This window comes from Bradysia coprophila, unplaced genomic scaffold (assembly GCF_014529535.1).
Source record: "Bradysia coprophila strain Holo2 unplaced genomic scaffold, BU_Bcop_v1 contig_138, whole genome shotgun sequence".
Lineage (NCBI taxonomy): Eukaryota > Metazoa > Arthropoda > Insecta > Diptera > Sciaridae > Bradysia > Bradysia coprophila.
The window spans coordinates 501,207-518,296 of record NW_023503409.1 but is presented as its reverse complement, the minus strand read 5'-3'; the positions used below and the strand labels follow the sequence as shown (position 1 = coordinate 518,296).

The following is a 17,090-nucleotide window of genomic DNA, read 5'->3' as shown; positions in this document are numbered from 1 at the left end:
TGTTTTTATTTGGAACAAAATCAAGAGCAACCTCGCAACCTACATACGAATTTCGAACACCATAATACAATACAGCAAGGGTCATAGTATAACTGCTTATCGGGACAACTATTAAGGGTGTAATCGAACTTACGTCATTTAGGTCTCCGTTTACGTTTCAACAATGGAAAGTAGGGGGAGCTTACACTGTTTAATCGACAAAGAAAAACCTAAGCGGAGTATGTGCGCGGATGCAATTACACGCCAGGCTTATACTAAATTTTTGTATGTCTTTTGACTTGTATTCCAACTGCTTCTCCCGACAGTAATCTCGTAAATTCCATGCGTCACTCTTATTTGATCAAAAACGAAAGTGATTAGGTAACCAGAAAGAGATGGAAAGTGACTGTCTGCCTTTATCAACAATATTCTCCAGCACAAAATTGCTACAGGAGCTACAATATGGTACAACTACCCAGTGGATTAAGCAATATTACGCCGTTGCTGGTTGAAGGTGTCCGCTGCGTATATCTCTACCTCCAAAGTAACCTAATCATCGTGAGAATCTTATATCACTTATATGTGTAAGTTTTGATCTTTTCATACATAATTTTAGTCGTTTAACCATATCAGTCAGTCATTACAGTCCGCAAGGATTGAATGCATACCAGTGCAAACCGTTGTTATTAATAAACTAGCCAGTCGTCAATATTTTTGAGAACGCGTTGGTGTAAAACATGGCAACTGCATCCCGTCGAAGTGTTAGCGATCAAGAAATTGTATTCAGATATACCCAATATCCTTTCTCACATATTAAGTATCGTGAGGTTGGTGTCGGTGTGATGGATAGGGTCCAGTATTTCAATCGATTTCTTCGACGCTTTTATCATGTATTTCACATCCACAAACAGAAGACACCAAAATGAAAAGTCTTAAAGCGACATTCTGATGGCAGTAATCAGTTATTTTTATTGAAGTGATCTAAAGCCTATTTATGAATCGAATATAACATCACTTACGAAGGTATAATATCGTACTCTATAATAAAATTGAAAAAAAAAGATTTATCGTATAGTAATCCTAAATATGGTTTCATTTTGTTTATTTTTTTTTGCATTCGAATAAAATTTTCATATATCAGATGATACACCTTGTTAGTAGAGGCTTGGATCGAAAAGACCGTTAACATTATCTTAAAATTCTTAAAATTACATGACCGAAAAATTACTCTTTCACAGGCGGCTAACACATTTCGAATCTTTTACTTCTTTTGATACAAAATCTTTGATTTGGTTAGTGTAACCAAATCATTCATTTTACTGTATAAGACAACATGAGTCAGTGCGCATTGTTCATTTTTGTAGTTGTTGTTTCTAACAGATGTGATAGCCCTCTGGAAAAGGTTTAGTTTACCGAATTTACATCACAGTGTGGACAACATGCTCCGTGTCGCTTAACTACTTCCACATTTGGTCCACAATAAAGCTGAGAACATTTTTCAGACATGCAATTAACTTGACGATGCTTACATTGACACTGTGTGCATTCGTCTTTGGACCAAATCTCATAGTTTAATCTTTTGATGCCCTCATCGTCGAAACAGTGACCATGCATTTTTGTTTTATCATTCGAACAGCTGTGCTCCAATTTCTTCATTTTCTTCTTCATTTGTCTTAACGTTTTCTGAAAATTTTCAATCATAAGCTCCAGCCCCTCAATTCGTTCGTCACTCATTTCGTTGAAATCAATATTGAATTCATTCAAAGCAGTCTGTTCCTGGGTATCGTTTGAAATCATTTTGATGCTACGTCTCCGTCGAGGCAGATTTGGATCATTTGTGGGCACATTTGGATCAGCATGACTGGAACATTTGTTACAATTCAACCAAGGGCTTAGATTAATTTCCGGAATCTCACTGCAGTCTTTATATCCACCCTGTGTGCTGGCTAGATGGAACACATTTTCGGGAATTTTTGTAATATTGTCACCGTTATCGCATAACACTCGCCCCAACGACGACACTTTAATTTGAGACAGTTGCTCTGGGGTGAACGCTGAGGGATTCTCGTACCAATGTCTATCGCCTGAACGCAGACGACTAAATTGTTCAATGAGAATACAACGGAACAACGGACCGATTCTGGCTCCTTCAATCTGATCTTCTAATATACCACCAACGAATATGTCGATGTTGCCAGGGTGTCCATACAGTTCTTTCAGTTTATTCCGAACCACATCGCTAGAGATTTCTTTCTTCAAATCGTCAAATGTTTCAGCAACAGCTAAATTACAGATTTTTCGGTACTCATTGTATCCAGGAATGCCATGGTCTCGAGAACGTTGTATATTTATTGCTGCTAGGTCCAGTGCAACGGCATGTGCAGTTAAGAAAAGTTTTTCTGTTAATTCTGTGTTTAAGTTTTCTGTTGGCATTTTCAGCTTAGCCGGAACGGAGAACATTCCTCGAAGCAATGGATCTACACCGCCTTCGTACACCATTCGCCATGGAGCAAAGAATGCCTTGTGCAGTGGTAAATGACCTTGGGCGATCGGTTGAAAAGTTTCATTCAAACGATGGAGTATAGGATTGATCAACGTATGACCAAATCGCAATGCTGCTGTAGCAAACTCGTTTGAGACAGAAGGGTTAACGGTTGGATCGTAGCCCTTATATTCACCTAGCATCTCCATTCCCTTCGACCCTACAGTAACAAAACGGATGAGAACGGCGAAACGTAGAAAAAATTCTGTGATTTTACCCAGGATATTTGGAAGCCAATGAGTGTATGTTATGTGCTGCATTTGTGCGCCGACAATTTTCCTTGCCTCTTGATACAAAGTTTCTCCATCCCAGTGACGATTTAGATCTTTCAATTCGATAGCCACTCGATTATGTTCACGCAACCAAATTGTATGCATCGCGGTTAATCCAATTTGCTCATTCACTCGAATATCACCTGGAATTAATGTTATGTACACCTTAAGCACTTGAAGTAATAGACAGAAACGACAGTCACTCTTTTAAAGGCTGCTTATCCGACAGAAGATTTAATAAATTCTACAAATTAATTAATGAAAACAATCACCTGCTGTGAAGCAATTAACGTTGCTCTCTTCAATATTCCTTCTGCAATCGATTCCGTCTGTTGGTGAAGAAAATGGTAGCATGGACTTTTGGTTCGGGAAATTAACACCAACACGTAATAGTCCGTCGTTCGTAGTTAGGTTTCTTAAATCTTGAGCAAATGCAACGGAGTATCCATAAACTTGAGACGCATCAATGTAGGATGTGAGTTGATTGATCTGCGATTTTTGTTAAAAAAATTATTTTCATCAAACAGATATTTTTACAATTCGTTTGTTTGACTTACTTGCTCTCTCGGCTGGAAATCATCAAAGAATACTGACGTCATACCGGATCCACATATGGCGCTTGATCGCACCAAATCTATGCAACGGCGATTTTTAATTCGCGGATCATTTTCCGGCACTTCGATTGGATAGCACGGTGCAGCGTATTCACACGATTTCTTACAGTCAATGCCGTCCCAACTTTCCGAACTAACTGACGGTATTGCATGATCTAAATCATGGTCGAGGAACTGTCCCCACTGCATTACCATATGAGTTATAGTTTCATCCTGTGTAATGACCTTGGTTGCAATAACTGATGTTGATACCAATCTGGCACTAGGTTTTGGAAAACCGAAATACAATTTTCCCTTCGTCCATCCAATCGGTGAGCTAAATCCATTTTCGTAGATCGGTTGTAAGATTCTACGGAAACCCGTCAAGGAAGCTCCCCAACTTGAATGCTGTAAATTGTTACAAGTGCCATCGATTGCCCGATATTTCAAATGGAAGCACATATTCGTGCAATTTGGAATGATTCGATGCGCCTGACAGCCAGATAATTGTGCTACCAGATCCAAATGATCAGGGGAGAGTATGTCCTTATAATTGAATTCCGACATATTAACTGAAACACTGGCCCCTTTGTCTATATGTTTTCGTATGTTTAGCAATGTGCGTTCGTATATTTCTGCGGCCCGAGCTAGTTCACGGGTCGGTGCATTTGGATAACGGAATATCTTGAAATAGTCGCCATGGTGAAACGGTTTGGTGTTGTTACTGAACAGTGATGCAACTGTTTGATTTATTGCCTTATCTATCTCTTGCGATGCTTCCGTGTAAGCTATACGGACATAACGGTCACCCGGCGCTACGTCATTGCTCCGACTGTACAGTTCAGGAATTTGAAATTTTATTTTATTTTCAAAATTTCAAAAATTAGTTTACCTGATGGTTACAACTCCGGAAGCTGTTGCCCGTCCATTTGAATTAATTACGGAGCATTCATATCGGCCAGCATCTTGTTCGTTGATTTTTTTAATGTATAAACTACCGCCAGGAGCTATGCGATGTTTTGCTGAAGCAATAATCGTTTTGCCATCTTTTTTCCACTTAACCTTTTCGAAAACAAAATGTTTTCGTTCAGATTGCATTGTCGTATTTTTCATGAATTACCTCAGGCTTCGGGATACCTTCCCCTTGACAAGGCATTTCGATGGTAGTTCCAGGTATTGCTTCAATATCGTATGGTTCGAAAATAAGAGTGGGTGGCCCAACGTCTTTTTGAACGGTTATGGTTGCCTCTGCTTCTGTTGAACCGATGGAGTTTCCAGCAACACAAACATAAGTACCTGCGACAAGGATTGCGATTAATAAATTTACAATGCGATCTACCAACTATCAGCTCACCTTCGTCGCTTTCCTTAACATGATCTATATGCAATTCGGTATTCTGATTTCCGAAAAACATTCTATTTGAGGTATCTAGAAGTTGATTATTTAATTTCCACGTTATTGTTGGTGTCGGTTGGCCTGTTGCTTCACATTCCAACACAACGTATGATCCAATTTTTAAAGTTTGATCCTCTGGTGCCAGAGTTATATAAGGCATTTCTGTATGAAATAAAATGGGAAAAGTTTTAGGTAGGACATTACCAAGTGTGAAAACGTATTTCTAAAACACTAACCGTTGACATGAACCTCGGCAGTAGCGGAATCTTTTCCTAAATAGTTAGTTGCCTCACATTTGTATGTACCAGCATCATCTATAGTGGGGTTTTCTACTGTCAGTGTTCCATTTGGAAGTACTCGAATACCATCAGTCCACTGAAGAAGATTGTCGTCGAAATACCAAGATATAGTGGGTGTGGGATCAGCTGCAAAACAAATTTTCTATTTTGATCTAATAATCTAAGTTGAACACAGGCGCAAATGTACCTCTAGCAACACAATGCAAAACAATATTTTCAGAATGTGAAACAGTCAAATCAGCCGGTTTCACAGTTAGTTTGGGTTTTCCTGGTCGACTAACATTATTGTTTCTAGGTGACTGGTTTGACTGATAACCGATCACCATTCTTGCTGGCCTAGACTTTGTCTCCCCGAGAACATTTTGTGCCATACATTCATACAATCCCTCAAGATCAGCGTTGACGTCTTTAATTTTCAAAGTTCCATCCTTAAGCAAATGATATCTAGGACTGTCTACAGGAACTTTCAATGAATTTTGCATCCAAACTATATCTGGTGTTGGATCACCAGACGCTCGACACTTCAGAGACACAGTATCTCCAACGCCTACAGTTGCGTTGCTCGGTTCTTCAATTATTTTGGGCAATTCTACGATGAGTGTGTAAAGTAAATCGTATATCATCGGAAAATTCGTATTTATTTTACAACTGTATGTACTACTTACTACAATCTAAGTCAGTTTCACTCAATTCAATTAGACGTTTTCCCATTAAATTCGCTGGATGTTTGCAGATTATATCTGCTTCAATGTGTGTAGACTTAGTTAATAATTTGAGTAGCCAGAGTATGTTACAGTTGCACACAAAGTCATTATTGTCCAATCTTAATCGTTTTAACGACACCATGTTATCGAACAGGCCGTTTTTCAACTGAATGATTTTGTTGTTGTGCAAGTATCTGTTACAATTTAAAATTAAATTAGCGAACGCAGGAATGAAAGGTATGAGCAGGAACAGAAATTCATTCGACTGGCTACTTGGTCTCAGCAGGAGAGAAACGAATTAGGATACATTTTTTTCAACAGGCAGATACACTTGTTACAAGGAGTTAATTAGTTATTAGCGACATTTAGTACGCTGAACGAAGGTGTGTTTCTGTTTACTTAAAGTCAACACCTTGTATACATGTGAAGAGACTCTTAATAAGAGTTGAAAATGTATTTAGTTTTTTTCTTCTAAATCGTATTTGCATGGCATATACTGACTAATTTCATAAGCAATCATACCATGTAAATTAACTTAGTCAAAAAAGCAAAAAATACGAATCTCATCTGCTAGAATTAGGAAATTATTATTTCTTATACAAACACAAATTGTCAAACAAACATTTTCAAATTTGTTCTACGCACGAGTACCTCGACGAGTGCCAAGTGAATTGAGGACTTTTTGGTTCAGTTTTTTGGTAAATTTTCAGATTAAAAAAAAAATCAAATTTTAACTGAGGAAGGGTTTTGAAACTAACATTAAAAGAAAGGGTCTGAAAGTATACATAAAACCTAATATTTTACAAAAGCTTAACGTGTGTCGTACACACAAAAAAGCTCATATTTTGTCAGGGTTGTTCCTTATAAAAAATCTGCCATTTAAACTTACAGTTTTCTCAGGTGTGGTAAATCCGAAAACGTTTCTGGTGATATCTCAGAAATGCTGTTATACTGCAGATATCTGAAACATTAACACAAAAATGTTACATAATTATCGATGATGCCAGGATTTGGTTTCTCTAATCGTTGAGATAGTCTCTCGAGTTAACTGTTCGCCTTTTTCATGTTATATGGTGTTGACGATATTATCATAGTAGTGCTAACGTTGGCTAAATTTTTTATATTACTTTGTGTGGTGTGGTAAGACTAACATTATGCATTAGCTAGGAGAGGGAGTTTGGGTTTATCTTTGCATCGACAAATAAAAAATGATATGCACCGCATCTATGTCCAAATGTTTATTTTGACGAGTTGGATTATGATCCGAGCCTTCGGCTTAAGATCACAATAACGAACTAGTCAAAATAAACATTTCGACACAGTTGCATTATATCAAGACACCAAAGATATCATTGGGATATCATTTACCGAGTCTATAGTTTCGACCGTTCAAAATAAAATCTTTCACTTCATTTGTTTTAACGTGTGCATGTCTCTGCAAAAACCGACGTTAGCTGAATCTAATTATTTACTTTTGTCGTCGTTTTGATAACAGTGATGGTAACAGATGGTCCGAAAACGCTCAATGATAAGACGGCTGCTAGTACATAACGCTAAACAAACATCATTAATTGTCTTCCTTACTTTCGAAACCCTAATTACGTTAACCGGAAAACATTCCATTTCTATATAATCACCGGTGGAATTAACTTAACATCTCAATTCAGCGAAAAATGAAGTTAACGAAGCAAATAAATTTTTGTATAAAAAGTTTACTCACAAACTGTCCAAATGATTCAATCCTTGAAAAGCGTCAGCAGACACATTTGAAATGCGATTTTTATCTAAATAAAGATACTTTAAAGATGGTAACCCATGAAAAGCGCCACTGTTTACATATTTCAGTTGATTTTCGTTTAGAAAAATTGTATGCAAATGTGATAATCCTTGAAATGTGTTCGCTGGTATTTCGCGAATGAAATTGTAGCGCAGATCTCTGTAAAAATAAAAATAAAAAAATAAAAATAAACGATTTTCGAAGTGAATGTTTGTTCTGTGAAATTTGAATATAGAAATCTTTATGAAGGTATACTTGGGAAGTGCCAAAATTGGGTATTTTTTAGGAGAGTTGATAGTAGACGATCGTTGAAGATGTCTCTTAATATTGTCCCGAAAATATTGTACAAAAATAATAATTTCCATAGAATATTACACAGCGGGAAGTAGATATCAATGAGATAATAGTGGGATAGAGAGGAATTACGTAGACGAAATCGTGAAGCAAAAGTAAACTCTGTGTAATATACACTTGAGACACACACACACACTTACACATTCCAATTATTTTTGACAAGTCGGTGAAACCTTAGACTAGCCATACTAATTACTCTAAGGGTGACTATCAATTACACATAAACAGTTCACTAGTTACCTAATTACACACATTTTCTGACAAATTTTATAATTTTTAAAAAGAAATGTCCCGAAATTTTAATATTGACGATGCTAACATTTTTATTATGTGTGACTACTGACCGTGAAAGTTTATAAATTCAGCCAACTGATTGAATTCTCCGATCGTCAAGATTTCTAATAAAAAAACATTCGATCGAAAAGGAGAAAAAATCACAAAATTAGTTCAGTTTTGGGGACAATGAGAGATTGTTTACATGAAATAAAAATTTCAGTTCGATTAATATTTAATTTTCAAAGAAAGAAATGCTTTAAACCAATTTCGAAGAAAGAGTGAAAATACAAATTTCCTTCGCGCCTATATTTCAAAATAAGTACGAAAGTACGTAAGAACCATAAATTTAAGGTACTCACACACACACTTGAATATTTCGTATTTGCTTTTGCTTCACCGCTTGAACAAAATATTTACATAGAAGGCCTGTCTATCCCACTATTATGTCATTGGTAGATATTATGTTGAAGGACCAACGCACTTCAAGCAAAAGTGGTACTTTAAATAGGGTACTGAAACTTGATAGTGCTCCATACAAAATTTTACACTGTAAAACGAGTGGGGATAAAATTTCATACAAAATAGTACTCTATTTGGCAGCTGTCATTAATAGCACTTTTGCTTGAAGTGCGTTGATAGGACCCGAAAAGTGAGACTTCGTCACATTTTTTTAGTCCAATATGAAAAATACTATTCGCACCACGGACTAAAAGTCTTTTTTAGCGTATTCGATTCCAGACCTCGCCTTCGGCTCTGTCTGGAAACTTCTCACACGCTAAAAAAGACTTTTAGTCCTAGGTACGAAATGTACTATACTGTTACGAGTCATGAAAAATGGAATTTTTTAGGACTAGTCGTCAGGATTTATTAACTTATTCCGACGGCAGCCATATAAACAGTTCCACTATTGGATCTAAGTATACTTTTAAAAGATTTACTCCAGATCGTTTACTTCATTTTTATGAACATGAGTTTTGCTGTATTAAACCGCATTATACCGATGATCAGATGATATACTGTCCATAACAGGTTAAATCACAGTGAACATTCTTTAGAGGAAAATGTGTTCCGATACTAAATATTTTGGAAGGGGAATAGGGTCATTTGTAAATTTGAACTAAAAAAAATTCGCTAATTTATGGGTTGGTCATCACAATAAACACGAAAACTATACATGCGTTAATTACATTTCTCATTAAAAATTCATCTAAAGTACCCAATAATAAATTCATATTTTCATCAAAATTCATATTACTCTGGTCCCAGTTAAGTGCATAATTATTAATGTTCCCATAGAGCATAGATGGACGCTGAACTAATTTCGTTTTATTTAAAAAAAAGTATATAAAATACTTACAGAATATTTGTATCAGTTGGTATTTCTGGTATGGCAATTAGCTGCAATCTCATGCAACGAACTAATCTCTCGGCACATGTACATCCTACAGGACATTCACTTGCTGATGATGATGAAGTTTCGCATAATAAATGCAGCACCAGTATGTATAATAATATCATTTTCGATGTAATGCTTCTGGTTGGTATGCACATTCTGATAATCTGTATGCACTTCTATAAAGTTACGATTTAATGACTCTGAGTCTCGAGCAATAAATTGCAGCCTTGTACAATAAGTTTTATTAAACAGTATATATTCTAGTCAGTCATGTCACACTTCACACTTTCTCTTTGAACACCGAGTCTAGCTCTGACTCATGTAAATACTGCAGCGCTGTACAATGTGCAACGTACCATTACACAATTAATCACTGAAAAATAGTTCATTTAAAGTTTAGTATAATGGTTTGTCGAGTTTTACTGAATGACGCTCATTCATATAATACTTTGAGTTGGTAATGGTTTAGCTTCTTTGATGTTTCTTGCATGAACCAATTATTTTGCGAATGGCAATATCTTTCAGAAAATGGTTTAAACTTTGACAAACGATACAGATCGTCGTCCGGAAAATGTATAATGATATCTAATTATTATGCAGATAATATCAAACAGTGAAGGTTGATTTTGTCGACTATCACCTAGTGGAATGAACTCTAAACTCTTTTCTGCTAAGGATTTTATGTTAATTGAAAACAACAAAACTTGTTTACCCTTTATAATATACATGGTCACAAAAACAATAACAAAAAACAAATTGAAATAAAATAAATAAAACATTTGACTGAAGTCTCTGGAAGGAGAATAGTTTTGGATTTAAATAAAATAAAGCTGGCGTAATACGTGTTTTCACATTTAAGATGAATTTAATAGTTAAATTATTCAAATAATGGGTTACCATAAAATCAGCCGTCTCGGGTTTGAATGTTAATGTTTATAGTCACATGAGCTTTTGAAATTTATGAATTAATAATGCAGCACCACACTGTTTACAAACTATAAAGACCAAAATTATTGCTTCATATTCTTATATTGGAAACCCTATTCCTTAACGTTGTTGCCTCGGTTGTTGCTTAGAAGTATATAACTTAATGTATATATTTGGTTCGACCGTTGGTTCGAGAGTCTCAGACACGTTGAAGTCGTTACTAAGAATTCGTACTGAAATTTTGCAGAAACCAATGTGTTACTGTTATAAAGGGTCAGTTGTAGGCTGGAATGCACAATTTTTATACAATTCTATGACCAGACAGGGTCGATGAACTCTGTTTAGTTTATGTCGAAAAATCTCACGGAAAAGTCTGAAATAATTATAAAACAGGGAAATTGTGGCGAGATGTTCGGTTAAACTTTATTTCCATCGAGTTATGGAAAAATATTTGGAGTTAGAAATCGGAGCACCGCACAGAACATGTATTTAAGCAAACAACAACCACACTAATGCAACGATTGCTAGTTAGAATACTTTTACAAACCGACATAATAATAGTTTGAAAATGTTCAGAAATTTCGGACAATAAGCTATTTTTCACCACAATTCCATCACAAGTTTAAAATAGAAATGCGCTAAACTGAGAAGTCCTAAATGTTAGAGTGTTAACCCGCAGATAATCAACAATATATTTACAGAGAATTTTTTTGTCTGTGTATTTTTACCATTAAACCCTTTGCATACCCACTTTTCCCGCACCACCCAACTATACCACTGCTAACATACTGTGTATTTTTCTCATTTTCCTATTTTTCCACTTTATCCGTTCTCGTAATTTACGATGCAGCATCAGAACCATATGAAAGAATGTTTAGGTCATAGAGTATGGTGTACATGTAGAAAAAATGGTTATGAAATTTAGCCTTTGGTGTGATATCATTTTTGAATACTTTTCCTTTTTTATTATTCCAAATAAAAGGCTATCTCCTTCTTTGCGCTTAAATCATTCGGACTTCAGAGCGTTTAAGTGATATTTTTTTCATCTCGATTTAATTTTGTTGAAGATGTTTAATTTATTTCGTTTCTTTCGTTTTATTTGTTGCAATAAATGCAGAATTGTAAAAAGGAAAAGATTTCGTAAATATTTGCTAAGCAGTTTACAAACAATCTAATCTCTTAAAGTGGATCTAAAGTTGCACTTTAATTTAAACGCAAACACTTTATATAATAACCTGGTCAAAACCGGCCCACACATATACTATACACACAGTCACGTCTTATTTATCTTGACTAAAAACTAAAGTGAAATCAGTGGAAGACAAAACGACAAGAATTAAATTTCGCGTATATCCCAGACACCGGCTGGCTAACAACTAACTGAGACTCTTCGTTATTGATATTCCAAAAAAGCAGAATATTATTTACTATATCAGATGGGGTCATATGGAGTGAATATATTATGTATATGATGTGTATAATGGTATAAAATCATCTAATATGACATACAAACGAAATGTGATATATGGTATAAACATCACCAAATTATTAAGATATAGCGACTGTATCGAACGACGGAGAACGAGACACTGTTTTCAGAGATTTCCAACTGAAGATATTAATTTTCTGGATATATATTGTGTAGCTTTGCTCTCTGGATCATGGCAACTAATACCGCGCAGTATACAGTATATATACCACATTGTGCTCTTTCTGGAATATTTTGTGTATATATGGAGTATATTCACAATTTTGTGCTTATATGACAGAAACGTGTGGTGGTGTAACTTAATACATTTTCAAAAATTCGCTCTGTTAAGAGCCCTAAACGCAGGTTGCAAGAGACACGGTTGGTTATTATAATTTGATTTTCTTTGCTCGTCTTACTAAAATAAAGGTAGACGGGTCTGCATCCGCAGCAAATCAAATTATTTGAATTTGCTTCCAGTTATTCAAAATTTATAAATTTGCGTTCAGGTAATAGCTCAACAACAAGATGCAGAGACGCCAGGAGTCGTTACGATATTTTGTTTACTCGTTACATCCAACAGTCTGAATATATACTCGTTGCACCTATCAGTGGCAGAACTGAAAGAATGTTTTATACCACTCAGTATCATTATATGCAAAATTTGCAAACTTTAAATGCCTATGTGGCACAAAACGTTGTATGCAAAACTCGGTTGCATAAATTACTATTTTGCAATTCAGTGATGATATTTGTAACTTACGCCGCCTGTGATCATTGTCGTATGAACGTATTTTATCGCACTAGTGCATACATAAAACGTTGTATGCAACACTAATCGTATGCTGGTATATTATCGCACACGACGTCTTGCCAACCTCGGCTTCGCCTCGGATTGACAATCTGACATCTAGTGCAATAATATACCTCCATACAATTCTTGTTACATAAATAACTATTTACAACTTGTACACTTGTTGTGATTTGTAATTGTTTTCACAAAAATTTCATTTATCAAATGAAAATCTAGATTTTGATTTTGTTTCTTTTTGTTACCGCACGCAACCTTCAACAAAATGCTTAAAATATAGAATCTAGATTTTCCTTTGTTTTTCATTTTGTTTTTACATATCATGGAAATATAAGCACTGAACACCCGGAACAGTGGTTAGTATTTGATAATGGGAGGCTCCTTTGTCATTTGGTCCTTTATTCCTAACTTCATTGTCTTACTTGTACTGTATCGTTGAAATATTTCGGTTCAGAGTTCACAATTGACAAAAAAAAATCCAGACTGAATTTACCAAATTCTCATCTCTGTAAAGGAGAACCGGCCATAAATGTAAAAATATAAGAGTCGTTCTACAAGTTTTCCAAAGTTATTCAATAAAAATCAAGATATTTCTCCATATAAGGAGAAATCAGAAACTCAAGTAAAACACAGAAACAGAAAATGTGTCTGTTTTCAAAATTCCGTGTGTGTACAGTAGGAGAAAATCAAAAAGTCATATTTTTAACGATTACAATCCGCTTGATCTTATTAACTCCAAACGAGATATCCGCGTAATATTTACACCTATCCATATATTCTTTCAAATTCGTAATGAATTGAAATGTAATTATGACTTCTAATTTTTCTCCGACTGTATTCCACAAGTCTACGTATATACCGTTTTTTCCCCATCTTTAAGCAATAAAAATATTGTGACATTTCTATATACTCACACTCCACTTAATTATTTTCCATCAAACTCATACATATCCCTGTCCACGCTAAAATCAGTATATTTAATCAACCTTGAAGTAGATGCAGTCACCCGGATTTGATTAGTTTTTTATTTGCACACAGTGCATGGGACTGGAACAAAGTTTTATAAATTAGAAACTTCAGTAATTTGTAAATGTAGCTTGAAATGTAGACATAATTTGTGTCTCTTTCGTGCTGTCCTATTTTTATGCTTAAGTAAAAGCCACCACATTTTTAGTCATATAGTAGAGAGTATGTTAAAAATAAGATACATTACTGCAAATTCATTGTATGGTATCGAATATCCCTTATAACGAAAAGAATAAGAAATGAAAATAGAAATGTTTCACATTTGGATGAAATGTCTCTTTTTTATATTAGGACGTGACATCTGGTTGAGATCTTCTTGAAGCTTCAAGAAGATACACTTTGCAATTTATAAGAATTGAGGCTATTTCACGGCAAAGATGGTAAAAGAGGATTATCTCTAAAGAATACAACAATTCAGACAAGTGAAATGAATTTCTTGTTTTGTGATTAATTTATTAAAGATCTGTTGGCATGACAAAATAATCAAAGGTATTTATTCCGATACGACCCCAATATACAAAAAGGATTGTCATGTTAGTATCCATTATTACATCGTAATATCCAAAGAATTCAGCTAATTTAAGCAAAATTCTGGCAAAAAGCTATGCGAAAGTAAAATTTATTTCAGCCAACACCTACCGATAACACCTTACTATAACAATTAAGGTTCCTTTTTTTATCGATGTTGGTCGAAACCTGTCCTGATATCATTATGTACAAGATGATGTAATATACATAATATTCATTTCCATCGGAAATATAATTCAATTAGCTAATCGTATGCACGCTTCGTAAATATATATGCTTAATTCACGGCATGATACATTATTATACAACACATTCCTTTCACACACTTTGAAGGTGCTGAGAAAGTAAATAATGTAAGAATCTTTTAACAGGTGATTCTGGTATATAGATGTAAATGTGTTCATTGGCATCGATATAGAATAAAAGATCGCAACTTTTATTTTCATTACTGTAGTGTAGTGTTAAGTGGGAATCGGTGAACTTACTTCTTTCCTTTCATTATTAATTTATTGAAATGAATTCCTTGATTGGTAAATTTAATTTTTTTTTGTGATCAGTTTGCAAAAATTTAAGTTTGACTTTTTCTTTACGATAGGTTTTGCAGTTTTAATCTTTTTGAGCGTACCATCCGTGTTAAGTAACTACTGTGACGCGAATATATGCCGGTTTAATGTGAGAATTGGCAATTACATTGGAACTGAGTACAAGCGGCATATTGCTTGTGGAAATTCACTGGCATATCAAAATGTGTTTGGACCATCATGTTACCAACACCAAATCATACCCATGACGACGGATTTTATAAATATGATTTTAAGAAAACATAATACTCTCAGAGCTGACACTGCTAACGGTCGTATACCTGGTTATTTAACTGCTAATCAAATGTCTGAATTGGTAATTTACTTTATGACGAAAATTAAATATTTGCGGTGTGCTCTTAGAAAAATTAGTATTGCATAACAACGCTATACCACGTTCTACCACGCTATACCGGCGTCGATTCAGTGAATATATAAACTAGTTTTGCTTATTCATAATTTCTTTCAATATAGACTTACTGGCACTATACATGTGCGAGAGCTAAAGAACCAGACAATAAAACATCTTTTTTTAGACATGGGACTCTGAATTGGCTTATCTTGCTGAAATCAATGCAAAATCGTGTACATACGGACACGACGACTGTAGAAATACGGAAAGTTATCGATTCGTCGGTCAGAATATTGCGTTAAATTGGTACTCAGTAGGATATCCTAGGCAATACATGCTATCGGCTGAGAGTTTTGCATCATACTACATTGATCAATGGTTCAACGAATACAGGGATGCATCGATGAACGACATTTACAGGTTTCGGTCGATCAGAAACAGGTGAATAGAAATTTAGACAATAAAAGAAACAACTCCACTACAACTATTCGATTTCAGCAAAGGTCAAATGATTGGCCATTTTACACAAATGGTAAAGTCCGATGCGAATAGAGTTGGATGCGCTATTACGTCATATGTGAATCGTTATGCCAGCAATTCGTTCAACTACTACTTGGTGTGTAATTATAATTTAGAAAATATTGAGGAAAAGTCCACCTATTACGTTGGTCCACCATGTTCCGCCTGTCGAACGGGATGTTCTGCAGAGTACCCAGGACTGTGTAGTAGGAATGAAATCACAAAAGTTAATTTTCCATGATGTCTAATTTGCTGTTAAATAAATATGGTTCGTTCAAGGATATTGAAATACCCAAGCGCATGACAACGAGCTCTTTTCAATTTCGAATGTCGTAAAATCTCTGTTATATCTGACACGGACCGATACTCGAGATTATCGTGAGCCTCGTTTAACCTATCACATCGGTTAACGACGACAAAAATAATGACAACATCTGGGTAATGTATGGTTTGTACAGTAAAATACATGTTAAAAAAATGAAGTACAAGATTTTAAGTCAAACAGATTGAAAATACTTTGATCGATGGAAGTAAAAGACCAGATAATAGTATTGGTCAAGATTAATCCTTCTTTTGTAAAAATACTATCAAATCTTAGTCAATTTTCAGAATTTTATATTGTTTCTATTACAAACCTTTGGTAGGAAAGGCACAATTAAATCTGTTATTTCTTTTGTTCAAATCAGTTATAAGTATATCGTGCTCACAGAAGTGATAAATTGGTACGCCCGTGGCGAGATAGAAAGAACATCAAGCTGGTTAATATTGGAGAGAATGGAGCCAATTCTGTAAGCAATTTTCTTCCTTTGGTGCCAGCTGTCATTCTCATTCACCATGTTCACTTGAGTACGTCTTTAGCTTTAATATACATTTTGATATAAGAGAACACTAAACAAGCTCATCTGTTTCGTCGCCGTTGTCGATAACAGATGACTAACCGTTCCTAAAAGACTTTGTGTTTCTTAACATTGGCGTGTTAAGTAGAAACAATGGAAAAGAACTGAATTCCAAATATATAATACTGATATATTATGCAATACCCCATTGTTCGGCACATTAGCTCGATTATCGTCGTTTCCAAAATTTCTTTATCTCTATTGGCGTTGTTAAAAATAATAGTGTCATCGGAGAGAGTGATTGAGCGAACCCCGAACGATAGTATTTTACATGACTAGGGATAAAAAGATGAAAAGTAGAGTTTTAGTGTGAATTTTGTTCGTCCCAGGCGAGGGCAAGGTCAATAAACTCACGAAAACGAGACTTTACATTTTTATCCCGGGTTATGTAATG

The 17,090-nt window shown here is 35.1% G+C and overlaps 2 protein-coding genes across 2 annotated transcripts; one reads left to right on the top strand and one right to left on the bottom strand.

Moving 5' to 3' along the window:
- Window positions 1-917: 917 nt before the first annotated feature.
- Window positions 918-11,901, bottom strand: LOC119074159 (peroxidasin). Its single transcript, XM_037180163.1, has 14 exons — window positions 11,751-11,901; window positions 9,550-9,961; window positions 7,506-7,721; window positions 6,675-6,746; window positions 5,747-5,979; window positions 5,269-5,670; window positions 5,019-5,207; window positions 4,741-4,944; window positions 4,507-4,682; window positions 4,279-4,448; window positions 3,351-4,218; window positions 3,066-3,282; window positions 2,739-2,936; window positions 918-2,681 (listed from the first exon to the last, which is right to left on the bottom strand). Exons 2-14 carry the CDS (start codon window positions 9,741-9,743, stop codon window positions 1,384-1,386), a joined length of 4,437 nt encoding a protein of 1,478 aa, XP_037036058.1. The 5' UTR covers window positions 9,744-9,961; window positions 11,751-11,901; the 3' UTR covers window positions 918-1,383.
- Window positions 11,902-14,750: 2,849 nt separating this feature from the next.
- On the top strand, window positions 14,751-16,107 carry LOC119073230 (antigen 5 like allergen Cul n 1-like). Its single transcript, XM_037178542.1, has 4 exons — window positions 14,751-14,878; window positions 14,944-15,245; window positions 15,466-15,722; window positions 15,780-16,107. The coding sequence occupies exons 1-4, from the start codon at window positions 14,863-14,865 to the stop codon at window positions 16,039-16,041; spliced, it is 837 nt and encodes a 278-aa protein (XP_037034437.1). The 5' UTR covers window positions 14,751-14,862; the 3' UTR covers window positions 16,042-16,107.
- The last annotated feature ends 983 nt before the right edge of the window (window positions 16,108-17,090 follow it).